Consider the following 13,635-nt stretch of genomic DNA (forward strand, 5'->3'; position numbering starts at 1 on the left):
TCATCATTATGATCACTGCTATGTATATCGGTGTGTGTGTTTGTGTTACAGTATAGTATGTGTGGCCTCTTTCTGTTTGGTTCCAGTTCATCACTGCCTGTTGCCCTTTTTTGCTAAAGCTCTGATTGCTTATTGTAAAACTGTGTGACAGGTGTTTACCCATGTGATGAGTCAGTGTGCATAGTAGGGAAACTAACTTTAGAATTTTGAATAACAGTGTGTTACTCGTGAAAACAAGAGATTTTCTTCATGAAAGTTGTGCCAAATGCAGAGAATTGTGTGTAGTGTTTTGAAAAAAGTGTGTTATAGAACTGCAAATTGAGTGTAAAGCAGGAATTGTGCTTGTAGTTTAGCAGACTTGGTTCAGGGGGTTGGTGCATGAGTTAGATGTTGAGGCCATTGTGCCCCAAGAACCAGAAATTGTGTGTAAACAATCAAGAAAAACTATGAACAAGTTCAATAGGAAGAGAATATTATCAGACAAACATTTCTTCCTCTGTCCAGTTGATAGCCTAAAACGTGTTTTCTGGAATGAGTAGACTACTTTACACTATGATTGTAGAGTTTATTATTGCACATTATCATGAAGGGGGGAAAAAAGTACAGTTCACACAAATAATCCTCCTCATGAGCTCCTAAGTCAAGTGACCAAGATGATTTTTTGATAAGGTCTGCATCATGACAGCCTGCCAGAGTGGCATTTTAGGACATCACCGTTCAATAAAGGTCATCTCTGAGGCTCTCAGTCTTCGATGTTGTACGTGTACGCCTCTATAAGCCCTTCAATTGAGTGAATGAAGCCAGATATGGCGCATATGCCTCCAATAACAAAGATGGCAACGCCAAAGAAGACATGATGCCACAGGAGATTCCTCCACTGGAGCTTCAGGTGGAAGAGGCTTGGCAGGAGAAAGCACAGGCCAGCGCCAGTGAGGCTCCCAGTTAAGCCCATCAGTAGGGCGAAGTGGGGAACGAAGACGGCAATTAGCAAAAAGACTACGAGGGCAATTTCTAAGGTTGTGATTTAGCATGATACAATAATCAATATAGACATTTTGATTGTGTACTGTGTAGCGAAACCTTTTCTCCATTAGACATAGCAAAATCCCATTTGTTGATAGGTTTAAATTCTGAAACTGAGATGGAGACTGTTCATGTTCAGGGAATCAGTTACACAGGCCTGTTTGTCTTTGGGTTGAAGCCACTCTCTGTTAGCAACACCTCAGCATCTGAAAAGAGGGCTATAAACCCCTGTTGGGAACAAAGACAATTGTTAGCGCAAACACAGTTTCTTCTGTTGAACAGGTAAAATTTGCTTCAAGAATTGAGCCTTGATTGTTTGTTATTTCTAATACCGACCTCCTGCATTTTCAGAACTGAGTTGACCAGCTGAGCTTGTTTCATTCTGGGTAAATCGTAACCTTCACCCAGTTTCTCTGAAATGGCAAGGTGCAAGTCAAGACAAGGACATTATACAGTGATATGTTGGATCAGTACAGGGCTTGTTATTACGCTCCTAAGGGAACTGAGACTCACTATTCACATTCATCAAGGCAAGATTAGCTCCCATGCTCGCAACTGATTGCAAAGCATCAGTCTGCAATGACAAACATGATTGTTTACAGTCTCCCAAGTTTGTGCATAAATAAACATTAAATAAGATGCAGCATTTGAAATGAGTCATGTACCGTAAAGGTTCCCACTTCACTTGCTGCCAGTGTCAGTGTAAAACTGTTGAAAGAACACAGCAGCATTACTTTGCGTTTGAGTTTGTCAGCTCAGGTTTTTGTCTTAATGTGGCGGTGCTCACTTGTCCATTGCAACTGATCCTTTTGCTTTTTCTTCAGCAATCCACACTTTACCAGTGAAATTAGAGTCCTGGAAGAAAAACAAATCTGTGAACTGGACGAATGATTACTATCATGTGCGATCATTGTGTTTAGGTCTAACATATAGGTCTAAATAATGACTAAAACATAATCATCACCAATTAATTGATTGATCTAATTGAACCATTCTGTTGTCAATGAATTGTGAATTCCTTTGCCCAAGATTTGTTTTTGCTAAAATCGTATTCTTTGATAACACTTCCTCTCATTTTTGTGCTTCTTCCTCTTAGATCTGTGCTCAAGACATCTCATGAACATGTTCAGGATTGAGACTATGTGCTTCATCAAACACCTGCATGGATCCATCTGGAAACATATCAAGAGAGCAGAAAAAGAGAGAATTACTCACAACATTGAGTTTGAACAGCGGGGTCTGGGTACCGTTCGATTGGATGGCGAAGGCCTTGACAGCGACCCGGAAGGCCGCCTTAGCAGCATCAGGGTGGAAGGTAAACATTGGAACATCTCTAGCATAAACCTGCAGATCCATGAGCAGACCAGGAAACATCTTGGGAAGCTGCAGAGAGAGAGAGGAAAAAGTAGAAGGTAAATATTTAATTACTGAATATTTTTGTCATTTGTTCAATACTACCAAATGAAACTGGAAGAGAAGATAAAAGTTGAGCTCTAATGTTAGAACAATGTTATATTACCCTATAGGCCTCACAAAGCTGGAATGAAGAAGCTCAGGATTACTTCATTTAAATTATTACACAGATTATATTCTACAAATCGCTGACTGAGAAGATGGTTTTTAGACTTTTGCTTTGATGTGTTGATTTTGAAAAAACAAACAAACATTTGAATTCTTTATAACTTAAAGCAGTACTAAAGAACTTTCAGTTTTGGTTGAGTTTGGCGGTGCCTGTGGACCAAAGCGGTAGTGTTTTGCCTGAAGGAAGACTCCATTTCCCATGAACACTAGCGTGAAGCCCTGTAAATATCCTGCATTAAAATTAACAGAAGACATCAAAACTAAGTTTCTGTTTCCAGTGGATCATTTCAAAGTGAAAACACAAACATAATCCATTGCTAAAGTGCCGTTTTGCCTGTTCCCTCCTTGTTTGTGACTCGCAAAAGTGAAAGTGAAAGTAAAGTGAGAGCAGGGTTCCTACCATGCTCCTCAAAGCTGCTTAGTGCCAGAGAAAGAGATACAGACCCCCTCAGGCCATGGCAGAGGTGTCATTCAACTTGTTGTAAGTCGATGTACCATCACAAAAGTTATGAAAATATTTTATGAAGGTTGAAAAGTTACTTAGTGTTGGTTTAATGTATTTTTGATAACTGTAAAGGGAAATACATTTCTTAGGCTTTGTGAATTGGAAATATAGTTTCTGCTTGAGGCCACAAGGGAGAAGAAACTCGAAAGCAAATGCAAAGACATTCATGAATATATACAAGTTTAAATAAACTTACCTGAGGAATGAAGGGTCCCATTAAGCTGGTATTTAGGTGTACAGGAGAACCTGGAGGTATCTGTGGTGTTGAAACAACATGTTTTAACCACTGACATCCTGCTTTCTTCTTTCCTCTTGTCTATACATTTACTCAATGCATCCTTATACTTACCATGCTGTCGTTGATGAGGAGCTGAAACCCTCCATCTTTGTAGTACCCATATGAGGCAGAGTTCAGTGTGAATTCAGACAGGCCCAGTGACAACATGTAGCTGGACTGTTCAGGCACGGTAAAAGGCTGGGCCTCAAATGGAGGCTCTGTGTGAGTTTTGATACCGTAGAACTCTCCCTTTAAAAAAGTTGCAAATGATCATTTCCAGCTATTGACCACATTTTGTTATTTTTCCTGTTCATATGCACAAGCCATCAGGATAAGTTATTGATACCAGAGTGTGTCGGACACACAGAAGTGGATGGCCTGACGTAGTGAAATGTCAGAAGATCTCCAAAATGCAAACAGGTAAACATAAAACTACTTGCGTGTATCCTTACCTTGAGACCCAGATTCAGTCTTGACACATCAATCTCAGGTACATCCGTGAGAGAGAGGTTAAGAGTCAGAGCTTGATCCACATCAAAGGAAACTGGACAGAGTAGAAATCATTTGTAGACTAACCCATCATACATTTAAGTTCCTGTCTTTTATTTTTGGCCTGAAGTCATGTAACCTTTGACCTTCGTAACTAGTAGGCTATCAACATGGATGTATCATTTTTGTGTTGGAGTATTGTGATGCAATACCATTCATGGCCTGTAGATGGTGCTCAAGCTTTACAATTACTTCCTCCACTTGCGGGCAAATCTGGGGAGGAAAAAATTCATGTCTTGAAATGTTTAACACTGAAAATCTTAACATCGTCTGAGTAAGAATGAACATGCAGGAGAGAAAAAGCCTGGCAATGATGAAGAGAAACACTCACGTGGCTCTGTATTTCACCTTGGACACGACCCTTGAAGTGTTTTACGAAACGCTTGAAGATCCAACTATTGGCAAAAAGAGATACAGGACTTAGAGACTATCAGTGTGACCCCTATGTATCCACTTCCTTGTTTTACTGTACCTGCCTCCACCATGGAATCTCAAATCCACATCTCCAACCTGAGCACCACAGTTGACACTGGTGATAGACAGATGCCCGTCAGCATCTTTCCCCAGCTCAACAACAGAGATCACATCCACATTAAACACAGCCAAGTCAAATGTTCCCGAGTCATGTCTGAAAATACATAGAACAAACAATGGTGTGGGTTATCTTTGCAGCATATAGCAGCAAAGATACAGAAACCCTGTGCCACATGTGTGCACTGTGCAATAATATGCACATAAAATCATCCAACTAACTTTACCTCAGTGAGCTGTCAAAGCCATATTTACTTATAGTGAATAACAACACCTGATAATAAACCTGTTGCTAAAGGTAATTCATCATCACTAGCACATCACTTACAAACGATTCCAGGCTCTCCTGACTAAATACTGGGCAACATGTAAAGGTGGATTTAGAAAAGTTACAAATTATATTAAAATGCTAATTACTATTTCTCTTTAGTTCATAATCAGAAGAACCATGTCTTTATTCCTTAATTCTCTATATCTCAGTGTCAAAGTAACTCGTGCAGACAGCAGAACTATGACCCATGACTCTAGACCCAATAATGCAACCTCTGTTAGATTTACTTCCACTTTCATATAGTTTCACACAGATACCATAGAGGTCTGCTAAATAAAGGTAAAAGAAGAGGAAGTTTCCAAAATCACGGGATTCTCTCTTTTTCTGTCAATGTGTATGATAGTGGTGAGCAGAACCACATCCGCATTTGATTGGCAATATTGAAATGACGATAAAATGATTGTTGTAGCATTTCATTCGCAAAATCTTTCCCTGCATTTCCAGTCTGTCTCTGCTACACTATACAATAAAGGCATAAAATGGCAGATGAATGATTTCTTAAATGTGTTATTGCAAAGCCAATTATGTTTCACACAAGAATACAGGAGTTAAAACATCATCAAAATGACACATTTTAAACAGACACATGCTTTTCTAACACAAAGGCTCACTGTCAGTCCTTCACCAAGTCTGGACACACATTTCATCATCAACATTGACATTTCAAGGAGAAATGTGTTACTTTTAGAATGGTAAACTTTATATGCAGACATTGTTTTAAAACTCTTTCGTAAAAAATATTTTTAGAAAGCTTAAAGATGTGTCTTCTTCCTAAATGGAAATATTTAAGTTCCTAAACCCTGAGCTTTTTGATCAAGGCATTTACTTGTAGGCTGGAGAAAACTCACATGATGTGATAGCGTATTGACCATTCGCCGTTCACTGCAACACTGAGGCCTATTGTGGACGTTTTGACTCCTGGGGCATCTGGATAGAACTCAACGGATGGCTCTGGAAGGTCACACTTGACTATTGTGATGCTAGAGCACATTGGAGAGCAAAGACACTTATAAGTGGGGTAATACAGATGTGATTAATGCAAATAGGTCCAGCCTATTAATTTTGAACATTGAACTAGGTGAAGAAGTTGTCTTGAATTGGGATAACTTGCCACAAAAATGATATCTCGGAGTATCAAGCATGTAAACCCACCCTGATAAAGTGTAGTGTAAGCTGCCAAAGATGCCCAGACGAAATTCACCATTGATATCAGGGAGAGTGACATGCTCCAAATTCTTCTGAATCCAGTCTGTGCCTGTATGCTTTCCTACAAGAAAACACACATGCAAAAAGTTTTCATTGTTGTGAATGGAAAAATGTTGCACATAATGAATATTTTACTGCTACTTTATTAAAGGACTTGTGTTTCCTTAAAGACCATGTGAAACAATGATCCTGTGCTGAGATAAACTTAGCAGCTGATGGAATAACACAACACACTGCCTCACCATACTCAAGGCCTTTTTCAGTAAGGGTGACTTGTATGGCAGGGTTTTCTCCATGGGTGCAGGAGAGGAGTATGAGCACCGCTGTCACGGTTAGAAGCATGTTGCTGAGCCCCCTGTGGGTGCGAGCAGCACCTCTACTGTGAAACAAAGAAACAAACTCTAAGCATCAAAGTAACCACAAGACTTACAAAAGAGCCATGTGAACCATAGTGTTTCACCACAGTGAGCCATAAAATCTAAAAGCAAACATGTTATTCATAATAAAACTGTCCTAAGTAATAAAGTAATACGTATTCTGTATCATACCTGATCCAAGATGAGTTGTATTTGCCAAGTTGAGAATGGACCTGACGCTTCTTCTACATGTGAAAAATATCCTCTCCGCTTCTCTGCTTTTGATTTTTATACTGCAGCGTTTGTTTCCGGCATTACAGAGAAGTGAAACTCACTGTAGCCAGGACCAAACTGTTGAATGTTGGTGAGGAACAAGAGGTGTTTTTTTTTTTTTATTCTACTGTCAGATATAGGCGTGGACACACTACAACCACCCTACACACACACACACACACACACACACACACACACACACACACACAGCAACAAATTCAACAAATTGAAAAAGGAACTGAAGTGTTAATAGAAAAACACACTTGTAGTGAATGTACAATGTAGGTGTTTTTGAAAGATTGGTTGATAGCTACCAGGCCATGTATCAGGCCATGTATCAGGAAGGCCACCCTGATCACAGAAGACTCCTCCCACCCCCTTCACCACTGCTTCCAGCTGCTGCCATCAGGCAAACGCCATAAGGTCCCACTGGCCAGGAAAAACATCTACAAAAAATCCTTCATCCCCTCTGCAATAACCATCCTGAACAATAAGAAATGAACATTCTGCTGCTTTTAACAGCCCCCCCCCCCCCCCCCCCCCTCTTTTTAGAATGATTGCACAACATTGTTGTTTTTAATGTCTGTTTGTTTCTTAGTGTTTTTATTGAGCCTGTCAAAGATGAATTTCTGTCACTCGTGACAGACAATAAAGTTTATCTATCTATCTATCTATCTATCTATAAACTTAACAAAATCCTCAGTCTCCGAATAAAGACAGACTGGTTGGACAGCCTGTGAAAGGAAGTGAAACTTAGCTCCTGTATTTTGATAAGCACCAATTGGCTTTATAATTTTTTCAAAACATTTGTTTGAGATCAGTGGGCTAAACAATTTCTACTGTAATCCTGCTGCTATATCATTGTTGCAGTGCCACTCAGCAACAAGCAATTCTAGAGAGTAGTCTGCATCGTGTCAAAAATTCTCACCTTTAAGAGGAAGTTAAACAGCGGTCAGTAGCCTACAGTAAAAACAAAACTGAAAGTCTCGACTTCACATAGGGCAAGGAAACATTAGAATCACCAGCCATAAAATATTTGATTTATTTATCTCTTAGTTCAACAAATACTCTGTCTCACACACCATGATTAGTTCCATTTAATCACAATGAACAAGTTCAATAGGAAGAGAATATTATCAGACAAACATTTTTCATATAACACAATTAGGACCCACTTGCTTGCACTTTGAATTCATCCAGAATGACACTTGAAACACCAAGAAAACAAACGAGCCAACAGGACTACTATAGGCATAAGATGGAAAATAAGACACAAAAAAACAACTGAAAATAAAACCATTCTGTTTAAACAACTACACCTAAGTTATTCATGGTTTATTATAATCCACCGAGCACCATCTGATCTGAAAGGTGCCTCGGATTTATATTTTCTCTTTAGTGGGATTAATGATATATCTAGCAGCGCAAACCCCAATAATAACCCACTATATTCTTCCCACAGTTTTTCACATATTTCATTCCATAAACACGTACACACTCACAGTTAGACCCATGGCAGACATTTTCACTGGATCTTTGACAAATTTGCATTAAGACTGATACCTGGACAGGCCTGTTAATGCCTGCATATTTAATCACCCCCCTTTCATGCAGTGGGTGTCTTCCTCTGTCCAGTTGATAGCCTAAAACATGTTTTCTGGAATGAGTAGACTACTTTACACTATGATTGTAGAGTTTATTATTGCACATTATCACGAAGGCAAAAAAAAAGTACAGTTCACACAAATAATCCTCCTCATGAGCTCCTATGTCAAGTGACCAAGATGATGTTTTGATAAGGTCTGCATCATGACAGCCTGCCAGAGTGGCATTTTAGGACATCACCGTTCAATAAAGGTCATCTCTGAGGCTCTCAGTCTTCGATGTTGTACGTGTACGCCTCTATAAGCCCTTCAATTGAGTGAATGAAGCCAGATATGGCGCATATGCCTCCAATAACAAAGATGGCAACGTCAAAGAAGACATGATGCCACAGGAGATTCCTCCACTGGAGCTTCAGGTGGAAGAGGCTTGGCAGGAGAAAGCACAGGCCAGCGCCAGTGAGGCTCCCAGTTAAGCCCATCAGTAGGGCGAAGTGGGGGACGAAGACGGCCATGAGCAAGGTAAAGACTACGAGGGCAATTCGAAGTCCCAGACCCCATGATTTCAATTGCCCATTTGGGCCGTAGCAATCAGGGAAGAAGGCTCTCCCACCATCCTGGAAAAAGGATTTCTCCAGAACCTCAACTGCAGCAAAGAACGGCAAAGGGTAAGATAACAGGGCCTTGGCGACTAGGAAGATGTTCACCACAGCTCGGATAGTTGAAGGCAGGTTATCCGTGATGACCTCTTTGGTGGCATCTGCCCATGTCAAGTAGGCCACCAGGGCGAAGAGGCCCTTGAGGACGCAGGCGGAAATGTGAGTCCAGTCCATCATGCAATGGAACTCACTGGGCTTCTGCATGTTTCCCTCCAGCGAGGGGAGGAAGATCTGGGAGGTGTAGCTGAACACGATGATGCCAATCGAAATGGGGAATTTCTTCACATCGATATAAAACTTGACCTTCTCCCAGGCCCAGTCCCGCGCCCTGGAGAGGCAGTAGGCAATCACGAGGATGTTGATGACGAAGTGCGCCACAGTGCAAAGGAAGCTGAACTTTGACACAGCTTTTAGGTTCTTCAGGAACGCGCACGGCAGGAGCGCGACCGTCGCCACCACAGACCAGGCTTTCTGTGAGACGGGAAATCCCGGGAAGCTGTTGTACATCAGGTTTCCGCTGACCACAACGTAGAGGATACAGGTCATGACCAGCTCGATGATCTGAGCCACGTTCACGACGTGCCCGCCCAGCGCGGGGAAGCGGGGCGCGCAGCAGGCGTTGGCGATGTCCACGTAGGAGTCCCTCACGCGCACTTTTATGCCGTCCTCGTTGTCTTCGTAGAGACACGCGATGAGGATTTTGCCCGTGTAGCAGCACACCACAGCCGCAAAGATAATGAGGAAGAGGCCGAGGTAGCCGCCGTGGAGGATGGCGTACGGCAGGCCGAGGACGAACATGCCCTGCGGACAGAGAAGCGCAGTTGAGTGGTAATGGACGAGGCTCACATCGCAGTGACAGGCCGAGCCAGCCCGGGCATGCAATAACTGGCTCACACGGCTCACATCTTACACACCAACTGTATAACAAAATATTACATCTATCTATCTATCTATCTATCTATCTATCTATCTATCTATCTATCTATCTATCTATCTATCTATCTATCTATCTATCTATCTATCTATCTAATATAGGCCTATACTGTAGCACATTTAAAAGCCACTGCAGCAGAGACACGTGTGACTCATCACCATATTCATCACCCATTTCCTATATCTGCTATTTTCTCCTGGCCGCCGTCGCCTTTCGTTTGCACAGGCCACACACAATAAAATGAATTAATTATCAAAGAAATATTTAAAAAGGCGATTTAAAATCCAACCTTGAAATCAATTGGATTAAAACTTCTATTTGATGGAGCCGCTGATAAGCACGTGGGTGCCATTCAGCCTCGGGGCTATCCAAGGCGAACAGGCCCTGCCTGCAGCTGCACTGATAAAAAAATATTTGAATAAATAAATTCTAAGACCCATCGCTGCAGTGAATTCACCCAGACACTGAATTTAATGTTACATCGAAGCCTAGATTTAATATTTATTTAAATATAGCAGGATTTAATCTAGGCCTACTTGAAAGATCGATATAATTTTATTCAGCTATATTGTTTATATTGCTTTATTCTAATGTCGGCCAGTGAGAAATGATGTCTAGAGTAGCCTGCTATCTTTCTCTCTGTATAGAAATTAAATATTGGAATATGAAATCTTCAAGGTGACATTTTGTACAGTTGCAGGCCTGCATGGTGCATACAGCAGCTGCTGCAGCATCCACACACACACACACACACACACACACACACACACACACACACACAGATCCAACTCTCTGCTACCTGAATGGCGTTGGTGACGTTCCATCCAGCTTCCCATGACGTGATTTTGGGTTTGTCCTCATCCAGCGAGCCTCCTGTCTTCAGGGACGAGGGCCTGGGGCCGGTACCGTCTCTCTGGTAGTGGCTGTCTCCATCCAGCTCCCCCTCTCCCTCTCCCTCTCCCTCCATGTGTCCTCCTTCCTCTTCTCCCTGGAGGACATCCATTTGCATCCCTTGCCTGTAGTCATAATCCAGGTCGTCGCATTCGGCGAAGCCCAAACCCTCCTCGTCCGTCGCGGCCTGGAAGCCGAGCCGGGCAAACACCCCGCTGACCTTGGCCTGAGATTTGTGGGAAACCGTGTGGGCCGCATTGGTCAGCTTGTTGCTGAGGTTGTGTCGGATGAGGTGAGCCATCTTTATGTCCGAGTAAAATACAGTCTTCAAGTGAAAATGATACCAGCGAGTAAAAAAAAAAAGCAGGGTGATTTAGGCTATTATAGCTGTTTGACTGCTACTGTAAAGTCATGCCTGTTGCCTCTTCGATGTCGTCGCAACTGCCTAACCGTCTAACCGGAACCCTCTAAAAATCCTCAGCCCCTTTTCTGGGCTTGCTCATCCATATTATTAAAAAAACACTCCCTGACATCTGCATCAACAAGAAAACGCCCCAAAATTAGAGAGAGAAAAGAAAACGGTGTCTTCATTAGCGGCTATAAAGGATAAATCGCATTTTTTTTCCCTCTCTGAAATCAGTTTTGTTGCTTCTTTTTTTTTTCCAGTTGGGAGTCTTGTCAGTGAGAGCGCGAGCGCTGGAATCTCTGACCGCGTCACCCAATGAGGGAGAGAGAGAGAGAGAGAGAGAGAGAGAGAGAGAGAGAGAGAGGAGCGTGCATGTGTCCGCATAGAGTCCCAGTGTGCACGGCAGAGCAGCCACGGATGACAGGGGGAGAGAGAGAGAGAGAGAGAGAGAGAGAGAGAGAGAGAGAGAGAGAGAGAGAGAGATGTTTACCGGCGGTGGTCACGAGCACGGACGGTCCTCTCGTGTATTTGAACGCAGCAGCATCATGTTAGAACCGTCCCCGACATTATGCATGAATGAAGAGATCAAACATCTCACCTGCTTTCCGCTCCCTCCTGGCAGCAGGTCGACGGGCATCGCAGTCAACAAACAGCAGGCTCCATTGCATGTAGGCCCACATGCAAAACAAATATCTAACAACAAAACTACCACGTCTGTTTATCGAAATGTGATGAATGTCATAAATAATAATTTTAATCACGATATCCAGCTAGAGTTGTGTTTGAGACAGTTAACACTTTAAAAAGCACAACCGAAACATATTTCTTTTTTCTTCTTCTTTTTTTTCGTTTTTCTTTTTTTGGAGAAGAAAAAATCTTAACCCCCAAGTGCTTAAATTAAATGTAGGCTATTTTGTACCAATATAGGCCTAACAAATGAAATTAATTTTACATTTGTTAGGCTACATTTGTTACATAAATGAAGCACATTATCCTCTAAGACTACACACAGTTCATACACAGCAAAGACAAAAGGCCTTATGTTTCATATAGTGAGGTAGCCTATGGGATTATCAAAATGTCTTAGGCCTAGGCCTACTCCCAATGCGATATTCAATGCATTTTTTCGTTTTTTTTCTCTCTCTCACAAATTCTAATTCTGTAAATTTTAAAATCTTAGTTACCCGTCAAAAACAGTTCCTGTCCCTGAAACAGTCCTCACTTTGAGAACATTATGAATGACACCCTGAATGAATTTCTCACACACGCACACGGCTGCAGATTTGAAGTTTCCTGCTCATTTAACAGCTTCAGTCCAGATGAGCGTGTTGAGGGACGCAACTCGTTGCTGATATGATGAACATCCTGCAGCTGGCCTGCTGCAGAGCACCGACACGCAGCACCACGGACAGCTCCTTCACCGCGGCTCCTCAGGCTTTTTTTCCTCCTTCACACAGAATTAAACAAATGAGCCTGTCCATTTAACACGATGTAGCTATAGTACCCTACCTATTTTTTCTTTTAGAGTTATTCTTGTATTTGAAGGTGGTAGGCTATATTTGCTAAAGGTCAGCACAGAGGAGAGTTGGGGAGTTATATTTTTCTCCACATCAGCTAATCGTCGGGAATACGAAGCACTTGGTCTTTCCCTCCATAATCTGCTGTGACACGCGGCTATAAGCAAAACTGTCATCTTTTTTTTTTTTTTTTTTTTTGTAACCTGCTTGCAGAGGCTGAAAAGCCGAGGCTTCTCCCACAGATGCGACATTTATGACCTTTAAATAACACCGAATATTTCTGCAAAATGAAAGATGTGCAAACAAACTAAGACCTTTTTTTTTTTTTTCAAAGACCGTTTGAAAATTGCAGTGGAGCCGCAGAATAAAACGTCAAAAGACAATGTTGTGCGTGCTGCATCTGAAGACAAAAAATGGCAACAGGGACGAGAGGGCTAAATTTAGAAAGCAGCCAGAGGACAGAGAAAGTTCCGCATGTTTTCATGCTTGGCTTGGGCTGCTTTGCCAGCTGCTGTTTGTGCTCAGGCCAACGCAGTGTTTGTCAGTGAGTGTGTGTCATCAGTGTCTAAGGGTATGTGCGTGCGTGCGCGCGTGTAGGACAGTCAGGAAAATATAGGGAGAGTCCTCGAGGCTGGGGACGTCACACACATGCACGCGCGCGCCAAGAGGAGAATTAAATAGAAAAGACTCAGAAAAATGATAATAATGTCGCAGATGTTTGAAATATCTTTAGTAAATAGTAATAAAAATAAATAAATAAAAATAAAACACCACAATCGACAAACTGGATTTTCAGTCTGTTTCTTTTCTGAACGAGGCTTTGAGGTTGGTTGCTGGGGCGACCAATTTAGCTTTTAAAGGCTACAAAGAGAGGGATTAATTCAGGCTCGGTGTGTGTGAGAGAGAAACACACACTCGGAGAGTAGAGTGTATGTTTGCAGCAACACGCTCGGTTCCTTGTGTGCGCCCCCCTCCCTCCGCCCCCCTCTCTCTCC

At 42.1% G+C, this 13,635-nt stretch overlaps 2 protein-coding genes across 2 annotated transcripts; both read right to left on the reverse strand.

The window, feature by feature from the left end:
* Positions 1-907: 907 nt before the first annotated feature.
* Positions 908-6,623, reverse strand: LOC146984418 (bactericidal permeability-increasing protein-like). The gene is made up of 16 exons (XM_085781450.1): positions 6,552-6,623; positions 6,246-6,382; positions 5,950-6,064; positions 5,646-5,777; positions 4,408-4,563; positions 4,267-4,330; positions 4,088-4,148; positions 3,839-3,930; positions 3,459-3,635; positions 3,306-3,365; positions 2,239-2,406; positions 1,811-1,878; positions 1,689-1,731; positions 1,537-1,597; positions 1,360-1,436; positions 908-1,251 (listed from the first exon to the last, which is right to left on the reverse strand). Exons 2-16 carry the CDS (start codon positions 6,343-6,345, stop codon positions 1,171-1,173), a joined length of 1,455 nt encoding a protein of 484 aa, XP_085637576.1. The 5' UTR covers positions 6,346-6,382; positions 6,552-6,623; the 3' UTR covers positions 908-1,170.
* A 1,030-nt stretch (positions 6,624-7,653) lies between these two features.
* On the reverse strand, positions 7,654-11,242 carry LOC146984419 (vesicular inhibitory amino acid transporter-like). Its single transcript, XM_085781453.1, has 2 exons — positions 10,626-11,242; positions 7,654-9,693 (listed from the first exon to the last, which is right to left on the reverse strand). The coding sequence occupies exons 1-2, from the start codon at positions 11,016-11,018 to the stop codon at positions 8,506-8,508; spliced, it is 1,581 nt and encodes a 526-aa protein (XP_085637579.1). The 5' UTR covers positions 11,019-11,242; the 3' UTR covers positions 7,654-8,505.
* Positions 11,243-13,635: the final 2,393 nt, after the last annotated feature.

This window comes from Trachurus japonicus, chromosome 7 (assembly GCF_045865225.1).
Source record: "Trachurus japonicus isolate A0001 chromosome 7, Traja_1.0".
In the NCBI taxonomy this organism is placed as follows: Eukaryota; Metazoa; Chordata; class Actinopteri; order Carangiformes; family Carangidae; genus Trachurus; species Trachurus japonicus.